Source organism: Paramisgurnus dabryanus, chromosome 18 (genome assembly GCF_030506205.2).
Source record: "Paramisgurnus dabryanus chromosome 18, PD_genome_1.1, whole genome shotgun sequence".
Taxonomy (NCBI): domain Eukaryota; kingdom Metazoa; phylum Chordata; class Actinopteri; order Cypriniformes; family Cobitidae; genus Paramisgurnus; species Paramisgurnus dabryanus.
In genome coordinates, this window is record NC_133354.1 from 21,984,611 (window position 1) to 22,002,673 (window position 18,063).

At 35.3% G+C, this 18,063-nt stretch overlaps 1 protein-coding gene across 2 annotated transcripts in view; it reads right to left on the bottom strand.

The window, feature by feature from the left end:
• Positions 1–18,063, bottom strand: part of ammecr1 (AMMECR nuclear protein 1) — a 49,466-nt gene that overhangs the window by 16,346 nt on the left and 15,057 nt on the right. For both annotated transcript variants that reach the window (XR_010544113.2, XM_065287277.2), the window contains exons 2-3: positions 16,609–16,719; positions 1,299–1,413 (exon numbers count right to left, since the gene is read on the bottom strand). Coding sequence is in view for 1 of the 2 variants with exons in the window: in XM_065287277.2 (XP_065143349.1) it covers positions 1,299–1,413; positions 16,609–16,719 (226 nt within the window). In the remaining variant the exon portion in view is untranslated. The remainder of the gene's footprint in view (positions 1–1,298; positions 1,414–16,608; positions 16,720–18,063) is intronic.

Consider the following 18,063-nt stretch of genomic DNA (forward strand, 5'->3'; position numbering starts at 1 on the left):
TTGAACATTTTTATTAAGCACTAAATTTAAGAAAAATTTGCTTACCCCATTGGCCGTTTTTTTTTTTGCATGTTTTATGCACAAAATCACTTACATTTTATATTTTTGGTCTTAAAACTAGACTTATTTTCTTGGGTCATTTTGCTCATCAAGAAAAGCATCTTAATTTAAGAACTTTGAGATATTTTACTGAAAACAAGACAAAAATAAAAATATTTTTTTTCTTGAAAATCATTTTTTGAAGTGTGGTATTCAATGCAAAAAATTGACTTACTTTCTTAGTATTTTTGTCTTGTTTTCAGTACAAATATCTAGAAATTCTTAAATCAAGATGTATTATCTTGATGAGCAAAATGGCCTAAGAAGAGAAGTCTAGTTCTTAGACAAAAAATATACAATTTAAGTGAATTTGTGCTTAAAACCAGCCAAAACATCTGCCAATGGGGTGAGGAATATTTTCTTGAATTTAGTGTTAAAAAAAGTAAACTTATTTATTAAGATTTTTTTCTTACCCCATTGGCAGATATTTTTGTTTGTATTAAGCACAAATTCACTTAAATTGTATATTTTTGTCTAAGTCATTTTGCTCATCAAGACTTTGCATCTTAAATTTCAGAGTTTTTAGATATTTGTACTAAAAATTAGACAACAATAACAAAATAAGTTTCATTTTTTGCATAGACCTACTTTATCCAGTGCCCAAGTGAGTCTGAATGCTTACATATTTGGATGGATGTGGGTATGAACACTCAAATCCACTTCTTGTGTATTAGCCATATATTACAATTTTGTAATTATCCAGCACCATTACATGGCCATTTATAACTATTTTATGTTTTAGTAAATTGGTGGTTAATCCGTACGATTTTGTAAAATCTCATTCAAACGTTTTTGCATGAGATTTTGTATTAATTACACTAAAATGTATTATTCAACACAATCTCATGGCAATTCTTATTTTATAGTTAAGTAAATTGAGGATTAATTCTGTACAAAATTTTTGAGCCATCTGTGATTGTGTTTAGGGGTGGACCTTCACGCTTTTCTTTATTGTATGTTTTTGTATGGTTCACATCGCACGTATTCATAAAAAAACCGCCACCTTGTAAAATAATTTATTTTGTTTTACAACAGATCTTGTTCCCTTTTCAATTCATTCAGAAGCAATAAATCTTGAAAGATGAAAAAGTTAAGTGCTACATACATTTTGGAAAGCAAAACTAAAACGGAAATATACAAAGATTGTTTATTTGAACGCATGTTTTAATGATTAAAAACAGGACTTGTTGCACTCTTACCTCCCAGTCTAGATAATCACCAACATCCTCGAAGTTGGTAAGCAGAGACACTGAGCAGAAGAGGCGGGGCAGCTCGTCCCTCGTCATGGGGGGAAAGCGGCTGTCTTTAAGGGCACTGCGGAGGGAACACAAAAATGAGTTTTAAGACAAATCCACATAAGGGGTACAGGGTGCCCCCCTGCCAACACAAATAACGTTTAGGCACATATAGACATTTTTAAATACAAAATTAAAACACATTAGTATCAAACTGCATTTTTTTAAACAATAAAATTTCCAATAAAAACCACTTGGCGACTTCATCATAGTTTTGCACCAAATCGTCTTTAGCTCATTTCAGTTTTTAATTCTAAACAGACAAATCTAAAACTGCAGCAAAACAGATGGTATACTCGTAAAATAAAATTGAGGTGACATCTTTTCCCTTGAGAAATGGTTTATTTTGAGTTTACGATCTGAGAAACAGTTGTACGAAATGAAGCCATTAGGCGTAGTGGCAGCAAAATCAGAAAGTAATTAAAAAGCAATTAATTTAGATAATCCAAAGCCTTTGGCTGTCACATCTACATACATTTTCATGCTAGATCAAGTTAGTCAAGCTAAAAAGAAATTTGTTGAATATATTCTGTATCTTTGTAACCGGAGTGTTGATGAAATCAGCATTTTAAAATGTCATACTGAAAATATTACGCCTTTCTAGCTTGGTTTTTTTTTTCATTTTGAAAATTAAAAGAACAGTTTGTACCACAAGATAATTCAAAGGCTTATAAGACAGACTTTAAACACATTAGCTCATCTTCAGAAAAAACATTTGGGCATTGCCATGCACGTGTCAACCTTATCATAAAAAGTAACGTTTTAACCTTAAGGTTTTTACCATACTGATTAGGATGCATAACGATTAATCGCGATTAATCTATAGCAGAATAAAAGTTTTTGTCTACATCATATATGTGTGTGAACTGTGTATAACAATTATGTATATATAAATATGGACACATGCATGTATAATTTTAAGAAAATATATATATTTACATATTAAGTATTTATATTTAAATATAATATAAATTATACATAAATATACAAATGCATATACACACATATGCATTTATCTATACAAAGTTATTATACACAGTTCACATACATATATGATGTAAACAAAAACTTTTATTCTGCTATAGATTAATTGCGATTAATCGTTATGCATCCCTAATACTGATATCTCAGATGTCAATATTCGGTGGATTAACTACCTATGCAAGGTCACTTTTAAAGTTTTTAAAACATTTTTGTATTATTTTCAATAATCTGTTGTGTTCATCAAAACAAATAAATTCATACAGGTTTGTAACAACATGAGAGTGAATAAACAATAACAGTATTTTCATTTTTGGGTGAACTATCCCTTTAAGTAAGTGCAATTTTCAGAAATGTCACGTCCGTTACAGAAAAATGTCACATCCATAACGTGGTTTCTACCTCAATAAAAATGTAATTAAAACAAACATTGAATGTTTTTTGAAGAGCTGTGCCTTCTCCATATATTGGGGTATTATTGCTTCTGGTGTGTGCCTTTTAGAATTCCCAGAATTCCCACAAAGACGGTTGTCATCTTCTGATTTTAGTTTGATTTTACCTGATAGTAACACAACAGTCTTCTGACACGTTCTCTTACACAAAGCAAGACGCTTTGACATCAACAAAAGGTATTGGAAGTGTTTTCTTCTTTCCCTATAAAAGTTGACAAGCCCATTTATTCTTCCATTTTATACAAAAGTTATATTTTTGGGGCTTTTATCTCTTTATTATAGACAGGACAGCATAGACTGACAGGAAGGTCATGGTGAAGAAAAGGGAATGGGACCAGCACAGGGGAATCGCAAGCTGACAATCAAATCCAGGGAGCCAGAGGGCAAATTGCACCAAAAGTTGGCAACCAATCATAATTAAAGACCGAAACTATCAATTTTAAAAACAAGAAATCGTTGCAATTTATTCTTCATGTTTAGTTTTAGTGTTGGGAACATGATGCATATTGAAACCTGTTGACATCTCCTTATTGACAGCGGTTGGCCACACAGAGCTGCAGTCATCATTGCTCCATGGAGCAGATCTCAAGAGATACTCCAGATGGCATGCACCCTGCCATCCGAGATATGATCTTCAAAGGTTCCTCTTCATTAGGAGGAAGACCATAAGCATCAGGCAAGATAACTGAGCTTGGTTGAGAAAAGAAACAGAGTCCAAGACAAAATGCAGGAGCTGTTCTCAAGGGTCTTACATCACCCAGCCAATGATCCTTTCCTATAATTGACTTTTCACTATCTATGATGGCACAATAGCCAAAGAGGATTTGACAGAAGAGCAGAGCCTCTGGCAGACGAGCGATCGCCGTGTGCACATATATAACATGCAGACACACAACAGCCATAGCTCAGTTCAGTATAATGTGATTTCTGTTGTGCTCAGCAGGGGGAGGAGCAACAGAATAACGGCAATGATGACACCACAGCACTATAGGGGTGAATGGTGAATGACGAAAATCATCAATCAGATTGAATCAGAGTACTATAGTATGTACTATTATTGCAGCTCAGCTCATTACTGGTAAAGAAGGTTTCTGAAGCAAAGGGTCTACTTCACACATAGCTGTTTCATAGATCTGTAACAGTCTGTGAAAGAGAAAGGGCTTGACAGAATGGAAATGAAAGACCTGGAAAGGACTGGTCCAATTGTGAAACAATAGGAGTCCTGCGATGTGAATGGGACCAAGGCAGAAATAAGCTTTCAGTGTCAAACTAAATAAATACAGCTGTGTTTAAAATATTTTAAATGGCATACATTAGTGCATTCACTTTTAAATAAAGTACAAAATTCAGAGGGTTTATCAGTTGTTAAAAAACACAAATTCATGCTTAATCGTTTTAAAATTCCCTCCACAAAGACCGTTAAAATTACTTTGCAAATGACTTGATGGTCCGACTCACATTTTTACATTTCCTTTGGTGTGAATGTGTGTATTAGGACATGTTAATGATATGCAAAAGGTACATAGACCAAAGTAAACGATGGCGCGAGTTATCGTCTCCAACGTAAATCTCTTTTCTTGGATTACAACAAACACACGGACTATAGGCAACAGTTTACTTCCTCGGATTGTGAGCGAATCTTTTAAATATTGTAAGGAGCGTCACATTTCCAGCCGACGTCAGAGGAATTCAGGCCAATCACAACGTACAGATTAGCTGGCCAATCAGGGACACAGATTTCATACAAAACTCATCGATCTGAAAAGCGCTGTGCGTTTCAGGAAGAAAGGGAGATATGGAGTTATAAAAATTTACGGTATGCGGAAAATAATGTGTTTTTTAACCATAAACCATGCAAACACATTGTATTATACCAAATATACAAAATAACATTGTTAGGGTGTCCATCTACTAAATGGGAGATATGTTTCAGAGCACATTAGTTTATATAAATAAGCTTATCCATAAAAGGTCTAAAAAGGGCAGATCTTGCATTTTGTCATTTATAACAAATGCAGCTTTACATTAATAGCCCGTTGAGCAAAATGTTGGCATGTGAAATAAGCTTTATACTGCAAAGTCAGCATGAATACTAAAACACATTTGTTATGAAAGTCATTGAGGTGCATTAGGTTTATTTCCTTGTAACACAAAATACATCTCTAGCCATTTAGAGAACTGCCAATTCATCTAGAATTTGCTGCAATGGCCAACACACCTGCAAACAAATCTATCTTTAAAGCAACACTATGTCGTTTTTTTACCTTTAAATAATGTCTCTAAAATTATTTCAGTGATAGAACAACTTTTAACTGGACAAATTGTACTGTTGCTGCAACCTGAGCAGCCTCCTAGCTGCTACAAGCACACTCTGAAAGTGGCGGTGGAGGGTAGGAAACACAGCCCCGTCCCCCTCCCCCTGCCTGCAGAAGAGTGTCTGATACCAGGCACTGTTGCGCTTTTCAACCACACGGGGGGGCTGTAAGTCATTTTTACATGGAAACTTCATAGTGTTGCTTTAACCTCTTATGGAACGGCTGAAAATCCACAAGGGGGCGCATTTGTTCCTCAGACGTTGCACAATAAATATGACATCCGAATATATTCATTATAAATCGTGAATGAAAAGTGAGATTCGAACGAATGTCTGTTAGTGAACTTATTGTATACACTATTTATATCGTAATTCGGTCAGAAACGTCAAGATTGTGAGATGAACAAATCGTTTTGGATTAAAAGGCTTGGATATTCCATTACCTTGGACTTTTGGGGATTTATGAACAATTTGTTTTGGACAATTTTACCGAAGCGGATAAAGGAAAGATTTTGAAGGTAAGTAAATATCCTAAATCGGCGCCGCCCTGTTCAGGTAACTAACAACTAGATTACAGTTTTATGACTGCTAAAAATCATATTATGCTTTCTGTGTGCGCTTATTGGAATCCCGAAAGTCTAAGCTTTACAACGATGTGCCCCATGACCGTATATTTTGAAGATTTAATGCTTCAAAGTTACAATGACGTAATGCAGCCTCACGTGCAAGGGAGGGGGTGTGCCGTGTACGGCACAGTGTTCCTTATCAGGTTAATATAGGAGAGATAGTTCACCCAAAAATGAAAATTGTGTCATCATTTACAGTAATCAATCTCTTTTTGTTACAAACCTGTATACAGTATATTTATTTGTTCTGATGAATACAAAGGAAACTACCAATCAGAGGCCCCCATTGACCTCCATATTATTATTTAGTGATGCACCGATGTATCGGCCGCCAATATTTATCGGCCGATTTTTGATGATTTTGATACCATCGGCATATCGGCAATAGCACGAGAAAGGCTGTTACCGATTGTTTATTAATTAACTGCATAAAGAAATCCATTATATGTAAAAAAAAAATGAGTTAATGTTGTTTATAAAAGAAATGTTGAATAGCAAAAACCACCTTTGAAGGTTGTCATGCTGTCTTATTATATTTGTTTTAGCTTAATTTGTGTCTCTCTTATTATGTTGGTCAGTTGAATGTTAATTAGATCAAATCCATGTTCAGTAAAAATAATTTGATGCAGAAATAAACTAGCTAATATACCAACTGTATAGTATTGTATACAAGTGTTTAATATCGGCCCAAAAAAAATCCTATTGGTGCATCCCTATTATAATTTTCCTACTAGTCAATAGGGCCTCTGAACGGTTCGGTTACAAAATATCTACCTTTCATCAGAATAAAGAAATGTTTACAGGTTTGAAACAACATGAGGGTGAGCAAATGGTGAGAGAATTTTCATTTTTGGGTGAACTATCCCTTTAAAAGATAATGGATAAAAAACTTAATTCCAAGATAAAATTCCTTGGATAAAATCCAAGAAAAATCAGTCATTAACAGTCTAATGGTGTCCCATTTTTTAAATGGTTAAACTGGGATGCGCGTCAATGACTTTCTGTATTCCGTAAGCATATCAAAAGCTCACGAATGATGTATACAGAGCGCATACGTACAGACCATTTGAAACAAACTAATAGAAAGCCATTAGTATCGTTCCACATCAAACAACTTTTGTCCGCTTTCTCCACACTTGTAAATACTGGAGCGGTAGTTCCACATACGTCATATCCGTGGTGACCTTTCAACGTGATTATGTAATACGTAAAGATGCAGACCCGCATCCAAGAGCTAGTACAAGTTTGCAAGATGAGACATTGTGGGGTTTTTTTTGTGAAAATGATGATCGTTTAGCTAGATTAGACCTTAATGATTCAGTTGGGATTGTTTAGAGCCCTTTGAAGCTGAATTGAAACTGCAATTTGGACATTCAAACCGTTGGGGTCTATTGAAGTCCACTGTATGGAAAAAAATCCTGAAATTTTTTCCTCAAAAAAACGTCATTTCTTTTTGTCTGAAGAAAGACAGACATGTATTTTAGATGACAAAGGGTTGAGTAAATTATCACGAAATTGTGTTATGAAAGTGAACTACTCCTTTAAATTTTTAAATATAATAAATTTCACTTTACAAGTCATTTAAACCTAGTATTTTAAATTTTGATTAATTAATAAAGCGTCGAAAAACAAGTTGAAGTATCTTTAAAGCAGCAAAAAATATTTTGCAGTGTATTGTTACAGACACAAAGTGGCATCCTTCCACTAGAAGATATAATCTTCTAAACTTATTTGACCTTTCTCAGATATCAGCTTTAACTTTCCTAAAATAATTACATTCCAGTAAATCATTTATTTTTAATAACAAGCAAACATTTGACAAATTCTTCCAGACTAAACACTGAGCTTCTTTGATGGCTATGAAGTCCTGCACTTTGAAGTATTTTCAGTGATGTAAGTACATAATGAAAGAACCCTTTCATCTTTTTAAGGTCTTGAAGGTCTGATGTACAAACACGCTTTACACACACACATAAAAAGGTCAATACAAGACACGGCCAGTCTTGAGACAAACTGTTCCTGCTGTAATAACAGGTCAAAACTGTGCCCTTACATTTGTGCTGTGCCCTCAAGGTTCTTCAGTTCTTTACCGGGGCATTTACACAGGTTGGTAACCTCTGGTCTAATCTATTTTTAAGACCGATTTTTGCACATCCCAACATTCTGCACATGCAAAATATAACAGAGACCTCCATTTGTGGACATGGCGCTTGAAAGCTCGCAAAATAAAAGCTTAGACACACAAATGACTCAACAGACTCAATATGGCACAGCATAAACACACACCCACGCAAACCGGCAGATGCATAAGAAGGTGATATAACATTTCAACAAGTGAAAAATCCACTGGGAAAGTCCATCAATCTCAAGAAAGACTAACAATCGTTGAGGAGGAGGAGATGAGTTTCCATTGGCAACCGTTTTGTCAGCGCCAAGGAGACCTGCATTTATCAGATTACAATCGGAGGTGACAAAAGTGACGGTGACTCAAGTGTCTGTGATGTCATCAGTGCTGAATGCTACCTAAAGTCAACACCTAAATTAAAAACCCAAAGCAGCCTGTTTTGACTTAATTCGGTATGTAAGTGCCATCAGATTTGGAGGTTTTCAAACACTCAGATGCATATTTGCACAAATGAATCTTGTAGTAGGAAAGCACCAATACCACCAGAATTCTGGAGTATCGGTCGATCCCAATCTGATACTACTGTATTTTCTTGAATAATTACAAATTGCACACACATTACAGACTTTTAAAGCAGAATGACACATCTGTGAGAGAGATCAAATATTATTTTGTAGAAATACACTGATATATTCAGGGCTCCAGACTGCCACCAAAATTTGAGAGTGTGCCACTAAATTTTTCATCCAGTCGCACATGTGCGACCAGTAAATTTGACTTTTTTTGTGATGTGACACTGAATTTAAAACAGCACATTGTACTTTCTGCATCTATCATCAAAGTATTTATAAGTAATGCAGTGTATAACTTAGTAGAATGTGAACATTTGGTTAGCATGTTGATTTGCGGTATGTGCCCCTAGATTTTCTGGTTGTGCCCCTAAAATTTTCAGTTGGGGGCCACTGTGCTCCTAGTGAAAACAGTTAGTCTGGAGCCCTGATATTGGTCAATAAAAGCAATTTTTCACACTATCTGCTGACAGCCAACCGTTATGGCCAATATATCCAGTTAATCAAAAGAAAACAGGAAAATGCAATGAATTTGAGCTCTGTGTATAGAAAATGTAAAGAAACATCACCAGTTTAATGTTAGGGCTGGGACGATTCATTTCGATTCATACTTATAATGCCAGTCTGATATCAATTCTGAATCACAAAGGTGATATTATGCACAGCTCTTTCATGAATTATGGCTCTTTGATCAGTAGGAAATCCTTTTAAATCAAAAATCACTGTTAGTTTGAGTCGTTTATAACATGCATTTGAAAAAGAAGCACTTGTCAAACCATAATCATTATAAATATTCGTTATTATCATGAAAATGCCTAAAAAGGTTTGATGAACAGCTATATAAATATGGTGTAGCTGTGTAATGGCACTTCTTCTGTGGTGCATATTAAGTTTCTGCGCAAGAGCGCCCTCTGGCTTTTGGATATACCGACCGTAAATCATTAAGCAGCATAGCAAGCAGAATCTCACAATTTATTGTCCCAGCCCTATTTTTAATATTGATTCATATGAATTTATAACTGAATATTAATTTAGTTAATGTAAGTTCGTATAACAACTACACTATCGCTATCAGCAGATATCCGTCAGAAACATTGAATATTTTTGTAAACCTAGAAATCAGAGCTGTTTGCTCGTACATGGTCAATTTTTGAGCATGTCAATAACTGATCTGTGTTCAGCTGAAGAAAGTCATACACCTGGGAAGGTGTGATTTAATTCAGCTGATCTAGCCTTTTTCTTTAAGTTAGGCGTTTGTTCAAAACTATATTACGTGTCGTGTGAACAGACCCTTCGAATGCCTCGCTACTTGTGTGTTTTTAATACCATAATTTCCCTTGAGAAGCAATTAAGCTGATTAAAGCGGATAATTTTCCTCTAGCTACGTGCTCACGGTAGGCCAGTAAAACACAAGGAATAAAGCTACAGTTCCACAGCGTTAAGTCTGGCTGACAGCACGGCTGATTTAGGATGACTTTTGAGGCCCATCTGTCAACTTTAAGCTTTAAACATTTGCTTTGGCAGGTGCTTTCTTTTCAGGCAACTTCCAGTGGACTGCATGTGGACACACAGTGCCACCTAAACTTAGCTGAGACCATGGATTTTGGCTTTCTGTAAGAATTCTTCTAACATCAAGTCACCACCAGCTGGGTACCATTAACCAATTATTAAAATCTAAATTTTTTCCAAAAAATGTGGCTCGGCCGCTGCGGGTGGTTATCCGGGTGTTGCTATGGTCGCTTATAAAGCCTAAGTCACAAAGCCCACACCCCAGTCTTTATGATATTCCAGGGATCAAAATTAACTTTTTTGGTTGATAGCATTGGTGCTCCCAAATTTAAGTTAGGAGCACCAGCAAACATTAAGGAGCATCCATTGAAAATTATAGGAGCATAACAACTTCATCATCCTGAAGATTATTTGCCAAACACTTGACTTGTGCTTGGTCCATTTTCAAACAAGCTCTATAAAAACAATTTCTTACAAATTTTATTTTAAATATATATAGTTTTTTATTTTTTATCAAAGTTTTAATTTTCTTAATGATTCTGTATTTTATACTTTTCATTTTCTTTAATGGTTAATTACATTTCACTTATTAAACAGCATGTTTAATAAACTGATTTCATAAAATTTTATTTATTTTTCTAAAATAATGAAATAAAAAAATTATTTTCTTTGAAATTTTTTGCAAACTGCTGCATAACAATCTGCTCCATACTGCTGGGTGATTACGTTACTTAAGAAATAAAACTCATTTTAAATCTTTATTATTTTAAAAGTAGATTACTTTACTACAGTATATCTGTCAACGTCATTACATTTAACAGACTTTTATTTGATGGGCTGTCAGTGTCACATTTCTCAATGAAGCAATGAAATCCTTGTGAACTCTGAGAGCAGCTCTGCATATGAACATTCGTGTATGTGTGTCCTCGGATGCTAAAAACGGCATACAAATGAGTCATCCGTGTAAAGTTGCATCGGTTTCGTCAAGAAATTTAAAAAGATTGCACCACAACAACTCATTTGCACTTGCACCCAAAAATTTCAGGAGCATATGCAATCAAAATGGTCGCAATTTGAGCCCTGTATTCTGCTCATTAAACTGGATCCAAGGTCTCACCTCTGATGCAAGTCTATGTTTTGGATTAAAGGTGTAAATTTACAGTGATCACTCAGAAAATTAACATCACACCTCAATATAACAAGCTACATAATAGTTTTTGTCTGTACCATTCAAATTTTGATATTGGGGTTTTACAATAAATAAGTATGTGCATTAGTGACACTTACCGCTTAGCACAACTTATAACAAGTAACAAGTAATATAATGTGATTTTCTACAGGTTACAAACACAGAGAAACAGTAATGGCAGAAATACAAACTCATAAGTTAAACAAGATGTTGTGTCATTTCAGCAGAGCAGATTTTGAAGAGCAACATCAAATATTTGATCAAGCAGCACGGCCCCCCTTAACCACTGAAAAGGAGAAACTTATGTCAGTAGTCCATTTCACACATGCTCTTTACCGGTACATTAGTAGTAAAGAGCAGTTAACAGATCATGTGTGAACAGAACCTTTCTGGTAAACCAATAATTCCAATTTACTAGGGGTGTACTGGATCACAAAACTCACGGTTCGAATCACATTACGGTTTTTGAGGAAAGCAAAAAGTGGTGAAAAAACAAATAAATAAATTACAAACATTTCTATAAAAGAACAAAGTTGCACATTAAATAAGGTCTTAAATTGGAATTAGGTACAGAAATAGAATCAAATGAATAACACTGTCTTTAATGTATAAATTAAATATAATAATTATTATTTTATTAGAGCTACACTATTGATTTTCTCTTTTTCTTTGGTTGTTTGATTAACATTAATGACACAGACTTAAGTTATCAGTAATTTACTGGCAAGCGCTATGTGTGAACGGAGAATAATTTGCTTTCAAATTTATTGATGGACCAATGTACATGTTGATATTATTATTATTATTTTTTTTTTTTTTTTTTTTCTTGCACTGTCATTTAATTGTATCTGTTTGTTTTATATGAATTTACACTTGAATGTTGGTATGTCTTCCGTAGTTTTATGTCGCCTTGTACTTTGCGCCTGTCTTGGCTAGGTCGCGGTTGCAAATGAGAACTTGTTCTCAACCGATTAACCTGGTTAAATAAAGGTAAAATAAAAAAATAAGGATTACTGGCATTAGAAGTTAGAACGGACGACATCATAACGTTTTAATACAGATGACGCATTTACCCCTGCACGGTTTACTGGGCAACTGTCAGCTTTTGCCACAGAAGTGAAAACAACAAAATCTGAAGTGTGTATATGAAGTCATAACCCACTCTTGTTTACGAATGCAACACTGAGCTCGCCCCACAGCAGTTTAGAGGTAATTAACGCTTTGTCACAAAGTTAAACTGAATTAAATTTCTTAATTGTTGTAACTGGCACTTATAAACACTAAATGGGTAAAAACTGCAATAGTTTTGGAGCCAAATGTTGGAGTTGGAATCAATACCACTGGTTGTTTATAAGAAATAAAAGCCAAATGCTTGATCATTTAACAGCCACATAATTTTCGTTACGCATTTTTTGTTTTGGTTGTTTAAAAAGACAAAACAAATGTTTTCCGATTAATTGAGCGATCAAGTGTTAGATTCATCGATTACAAAAAGATTCGATAGCTGCAGCCCTAATTTACTGGTTAATTGATTTTGGTAAATTCATGGTAATTTACCAAAACTACTGTGTGAAAGAGGCTACTGACTAACTGTTGTTGTAACACTTTGCATCTGGATATACGTCTTCAAAATTCCTAGCTGTTAATTTTGGGCATCAGTCCAAAGGTTTGAAGACTAAAGTTTGTCTAAAGAAAATAATATCACTCCCTTTGTTTTAAATAGCCTGGACTTTTTCTGACTCTGTCTGGTAAGCTTGGGGCATATTTGGCATATTTAGGCAAAAAGAATGCAGGATATAAAAACACAATCTTCCCTGTTAAATGCCTGCTTAACGAAAATACCCAGATGTGCTTTGGAAAATATGGAAAATATGCAGTGTGTGTTTCTACTGAAGAAAACTAATAATAAACAGATACATTGGTCAGCCTGAGTATCTGTCTGAAATGTACATTACATTACACTACATCATTTTTTACAGTACATTGTTGTTATTTATGCTCCAAAACATCAATATCAGTGGATAAACCATTTAAATTAATTAAAAAATGTATATACTGTGTAAAATAAGTTAAGGACTAAATAAAAGACTATTTCTACCTTATTTTGTTACTGACCAACATTTATTATAAAGTCATACAATAAAATCCATCATTTATTAAAAGCATTCCTGTAGCTCAAGTGGTGGAACATTGTTTAGCAGCGCAAAAGGTTGTGGGTTCAGACAACGATAAAATACACAGCTTGAATGCACTCTAAGTCACTTCGGACACAATTGTTTTGCTAATAAAAGTACACACTCCACTGGCAACCGTGGCAAAAAGGTTAATTTTCCACCCTGTCTGAGTCATGTCCTGTTCTCTTGTGATACTTCACCACCTGCCTGTTACTATGCAAAAACATTGCCAATAAAATCATACACATTGCAATGAGAGATTTCTCACACCATATGGTCACGCTAAACATAATCCAAATGATCATCACTGCATTATTTTATTGTATTTCTCCGATTCGGTTAAATCTTCTCAAAACCATCCAAATTCACTTTCCATGTGACAAAACACCAAAGCTTTAGCATCTCTAAACTCTCCTGATGAGCAGCCGACCCTTTAGGCCACCGATTGAAATCAGCCTAGCAACAGCATCTGCCAATCAGACGCCGCCATTTGCTGAAACTCTCTGCCAATGGGAACAGCTGTTCCAGATGTCTGTGTGCGAGAGCAGATGCTCGGATTCAAGTGCCTTCCCCTTAATAACCCTATTTTTTCCTGTCCACCTGGCTTTATGCAAGGTTGGTCCGTTTCCTTGGCTTAACCCTACAAAAAAGGGCTGTGTGACAAATAACCGTTTAGATGACGAACTGGCTGCCACGGCAAATGAAACACTGGAGCATTTTTCCAATGGAGCATCAGCATAACAGCACAGCAATACAATACATTTGCATTGTTTTCCCCCCTCTGCCCCTCATCCACAAAAAATATGCGTCATCCCTTATGTGTTTATGCAGTAGAAAATATGACGGGACATCTCGAGGGAAGACTCAACGTATGACAGTGTGGAAAACATTGCTAATCCTCCTGCCGCCCCTCACGTTTCCTCTGTTGGTATCCATGCATGTTAAAGCCGTGACTGCTGCACTGTTCACTTGAAAGCTGACAGCCAAAACCGCCAGGAAATGTCAAGTGTGGATCAAAGTTTTCATGCGAAACTGGTAAGAAATAGCGGATTGCTCGATCACAGCTTCCTCAACCTCATAATCAACTAGGGCGATTCAATTTTATTCTTATTTATATGGTTTCGATTAGATCTGATTCAATTCCAGTAAGAATCAATTCTGTATTAATTATACTTTAATTATAATATTAATTATAAACGCTGGTAACTAAAACCCCCAAACTTAGCTATTTCACTGAAATACAGATTTCAAATTTAAATGGAAAGTAAAATACACCCTAGAGAAAAATTTGGGGCCAAACCCCCGAAACTGAAAATGACTTACAAAAAATTCTTTAAAAAAAAGTTTTTCTATATAGTTGTATTAATACTTATTTTTCAGCCATTTTTGTTTTAGCCAAAAACCAATAATGCGATTTCTGCCTAATATTAACAGCGATTTGAAATTTGTGTGCATCCCTAATACAAACATTAAGAATTGATATAGGAAGTGAATAAATTCCCTAAAAAAATCGAAAACTCTGTCACCACAATTAAATTTTTGTCTTAACGGTTTCTCAACACATTTCTATCAGCTTGCTATTAACCTACTAAAGTGTTTGAGTTAATGTTTTTTGGGAACTTTAGCAGACGAAATGAAGTCATATGCATCCGAGATGACATAAGTGTGACATAAATATGAGGGAAATGCAATTTCATAATAAAATTCTGATTAGTGTCACGATTAAAGATTTTAAGTAGAAAGACTGTGAGGGCAGAAATGCTCCAGTCTACCACCGGACACAGCAATTGATAGTATTCAAACAAAATACTTTGTCCTTATGTTTTTCCTGACATTTTCCACCGGACCACATGTTTGTAATATTTATGAGCCTAATTCACAAACTCAAGCCTGAAGGTCAATAGCATTGTAATGGATAATATATAAACTGCTTCAAAGGCAACGAAAAGAGAAACTTGGCATCAGATATCGGGTTGAGCTGAGCCGCGGCCCAAACATGGGGTCCAGTGTCTCCATCCCTGCTGAGGGAAAGATGTGACTACAGTTCTACAGATGGATACCTAGCATGGAATCAAAGGTTACAACTTCTCAAAAGTTCAAGGAGAGCTAATAGAAATGTTTAAAAATAATAAGAGTAATACTTTAAGTTAAAATACTTTCCCATGTCCCACTTTATTGTACAGAGACAACTACAAGTAAGCCATCCACAACCCCAACATAATCCATTCTCACATAAAACAATTATTAAATGCAATGCCCATTAATAACACATTTCTAGATAAACCCCATTTTATAGTTAAAATCTGTATCAGCAAAAAAACATTTATTGGTGCATCTCTACACATACTTGCATGCATACACGCGTTCATGCATATGACCCCCGGACCACAAAACCAGTCTTAAGTCACAGGTATATTTGCAGCAACAACCAACAACACATTGTATGGGTCAAATAATAGATTTTTTTATACCAGCTGCCCAATCTAATCTACTTTTCCGTGTATATATACATATATATTTTGTTTTAATCCCCATAAATTGTTAAAAATCGTACCCATGATATAATATATCCTCTATAGAATCAGCCATGTCTGGCTCTCTCCCAAGCGGTTTTTACCCTCCTAGGACTTTTTGCCCACAGGGTTTCTCTCCTGGGAGGTTTTTTCAACCCCTGGGGAGTCTGTTGACATTGGCTTAACTTAGCACCCTCTTACATAGGTTAGATTTTTACTACGCTCGCTAGTATGGTTAATCTAAACTGATGTATTCTGCTGTTTATGTTTTAAGTTTTTTTTGTGTTTTTTCCTGCATCTATTAATGTAAAGCTGCTTTGAAACAATAAAACAATTGTGAATAGCACTATACAAATAAAAGTGAATTGAAGCATCATAAGGATATTAAGTAACCATCATAAAGATATTTTGTACATTTCTTACAGTAAATATATGAAAAATGTATTTATCATTAGTAATGTGTTGTTAAGGACGTCATTTGGACCACTTTAAAGGCGATTTTTTTTTCACCCTCAGATTCCAGATTTTCAAAGTTGTATTTCAGCCCAATATTGTCCTATCCTAACAAACCCTACATCAAATGAAAAACGTATTAATTAAGCTTCCATATGACGTATAAATCTCAATTTTAAATTAATATCGACCCTTATGACTGGTTTTGTGGTAGCCTCATATATAAATTATAATTATTACAGGAAGACATTCTGGTGAGAAAGGTGAAAGACAGAACATCAAGAACACAAAAATCAAGACTTGGCGTACCTGGTAAGGGTGTACTCCCTGAGTCCTGAGTGCAGGTTCATGGCAGAAAATGTACCTATACAACCCCTCAACCGCTTGTCCCGGCCGATTTTCCAAGTGACAAACAGTGGGCTGTTGGAAAAGATGATCAAATATTAGCATTTGTACGATTACAGCTTAAACAAGTGGTGGTGAATAGGGAATAGGCAAAGTGAGATATGTTTAATAAAAAATAAATATAAAATGAAACTGTGTGAGATAATCGCTCAGAAAAGGCAGTGCAATTAATCTAAAAGCTACATCACACTAAAAATCATAAAAGCAGGGCTTAACACACCAGATCGGGGCTAAGAGCTAAATCTGTTACAAAACAGATAAAATTTAATTTCTCGTGTAATAGGTTCAGATACCAATAAAAACTAAGGGACGAAAAAATCTTTTATTAGTTTTAAAGCAGCCGATTACACTGCAAATCCTATTAAAAAGTGTATATTAGGCAGAATATGTTTGCACAAGTTGACGAATGCCAGTACAATTGAGGTGTGAAAAGCCTTAATAATGGTGCTGGACTGGTTGTGCATATACTGCATCATTAAAAATATTTCAGATTCAGGGTAAAGACAAATGTGTGAATGTGCACCCGTTTCAGATTCAGCAAGTATTTGTTGAACATGCAAGAACCAATTTTGCACACGTACAAATTTGCACAAAAAACAACAAAAAAAAATACAGATGCCATCTTATACCAAGAGTTATATATCAAGATTTATTGGACATGATATCTATTATAAGCTTAAATGTCTTCCTGTTGCCCTTGTCTTGGAGGTCATGCATATTTAACAAAGCATAGCCCTGGAGAAGGATATCAATTACATGTTATACTCCGTGTATTTGTTCTTTCTCCAGGTTGCATCCATTTATCAGTTCACCTCTAAAAGTCAATACTTTTACCTTCATATCCTATATTTAGCAGTTTACTTTATGAGAGTGTTTAGAATTGACTGTTTAGTCTGATCACTGACAGAAAATGGAATAACGATGGGGAAATCAAAGACAAATAAGTAACTAAATATTTTCATATTTCCTTGTTAAAATGTAAGTGTAGCACCAATAGGGAAATGCTGCTGTCACCAGTGACAGATGCTGCCAAATACGGCACAAGGGTTAAGAGGTCATTCTTTAGGATTGTGTCTCATCAGCATTCACCGCGCCCTTACATGCAGTCAGGCCATAACTAACATCCCGGAGAACTCCCCATCCCAACCTTTTCACAGGGGGGCGACTGGGCCCGGAGCGGCCTCTTTAAGATTAATAGCTTTTAATCTAACGCAGAAAGCTTTTACAAATGGGGCAAACAACAGCCTCACAGGCCAATATGAGCCTAGAAGTAAATCTTTCAGAATACAAATAGGTGTGGATGGTAAACTTATACGCAAATGGCAGAAAAAGACACTCCCTGATCTCTACGGTGAGGAA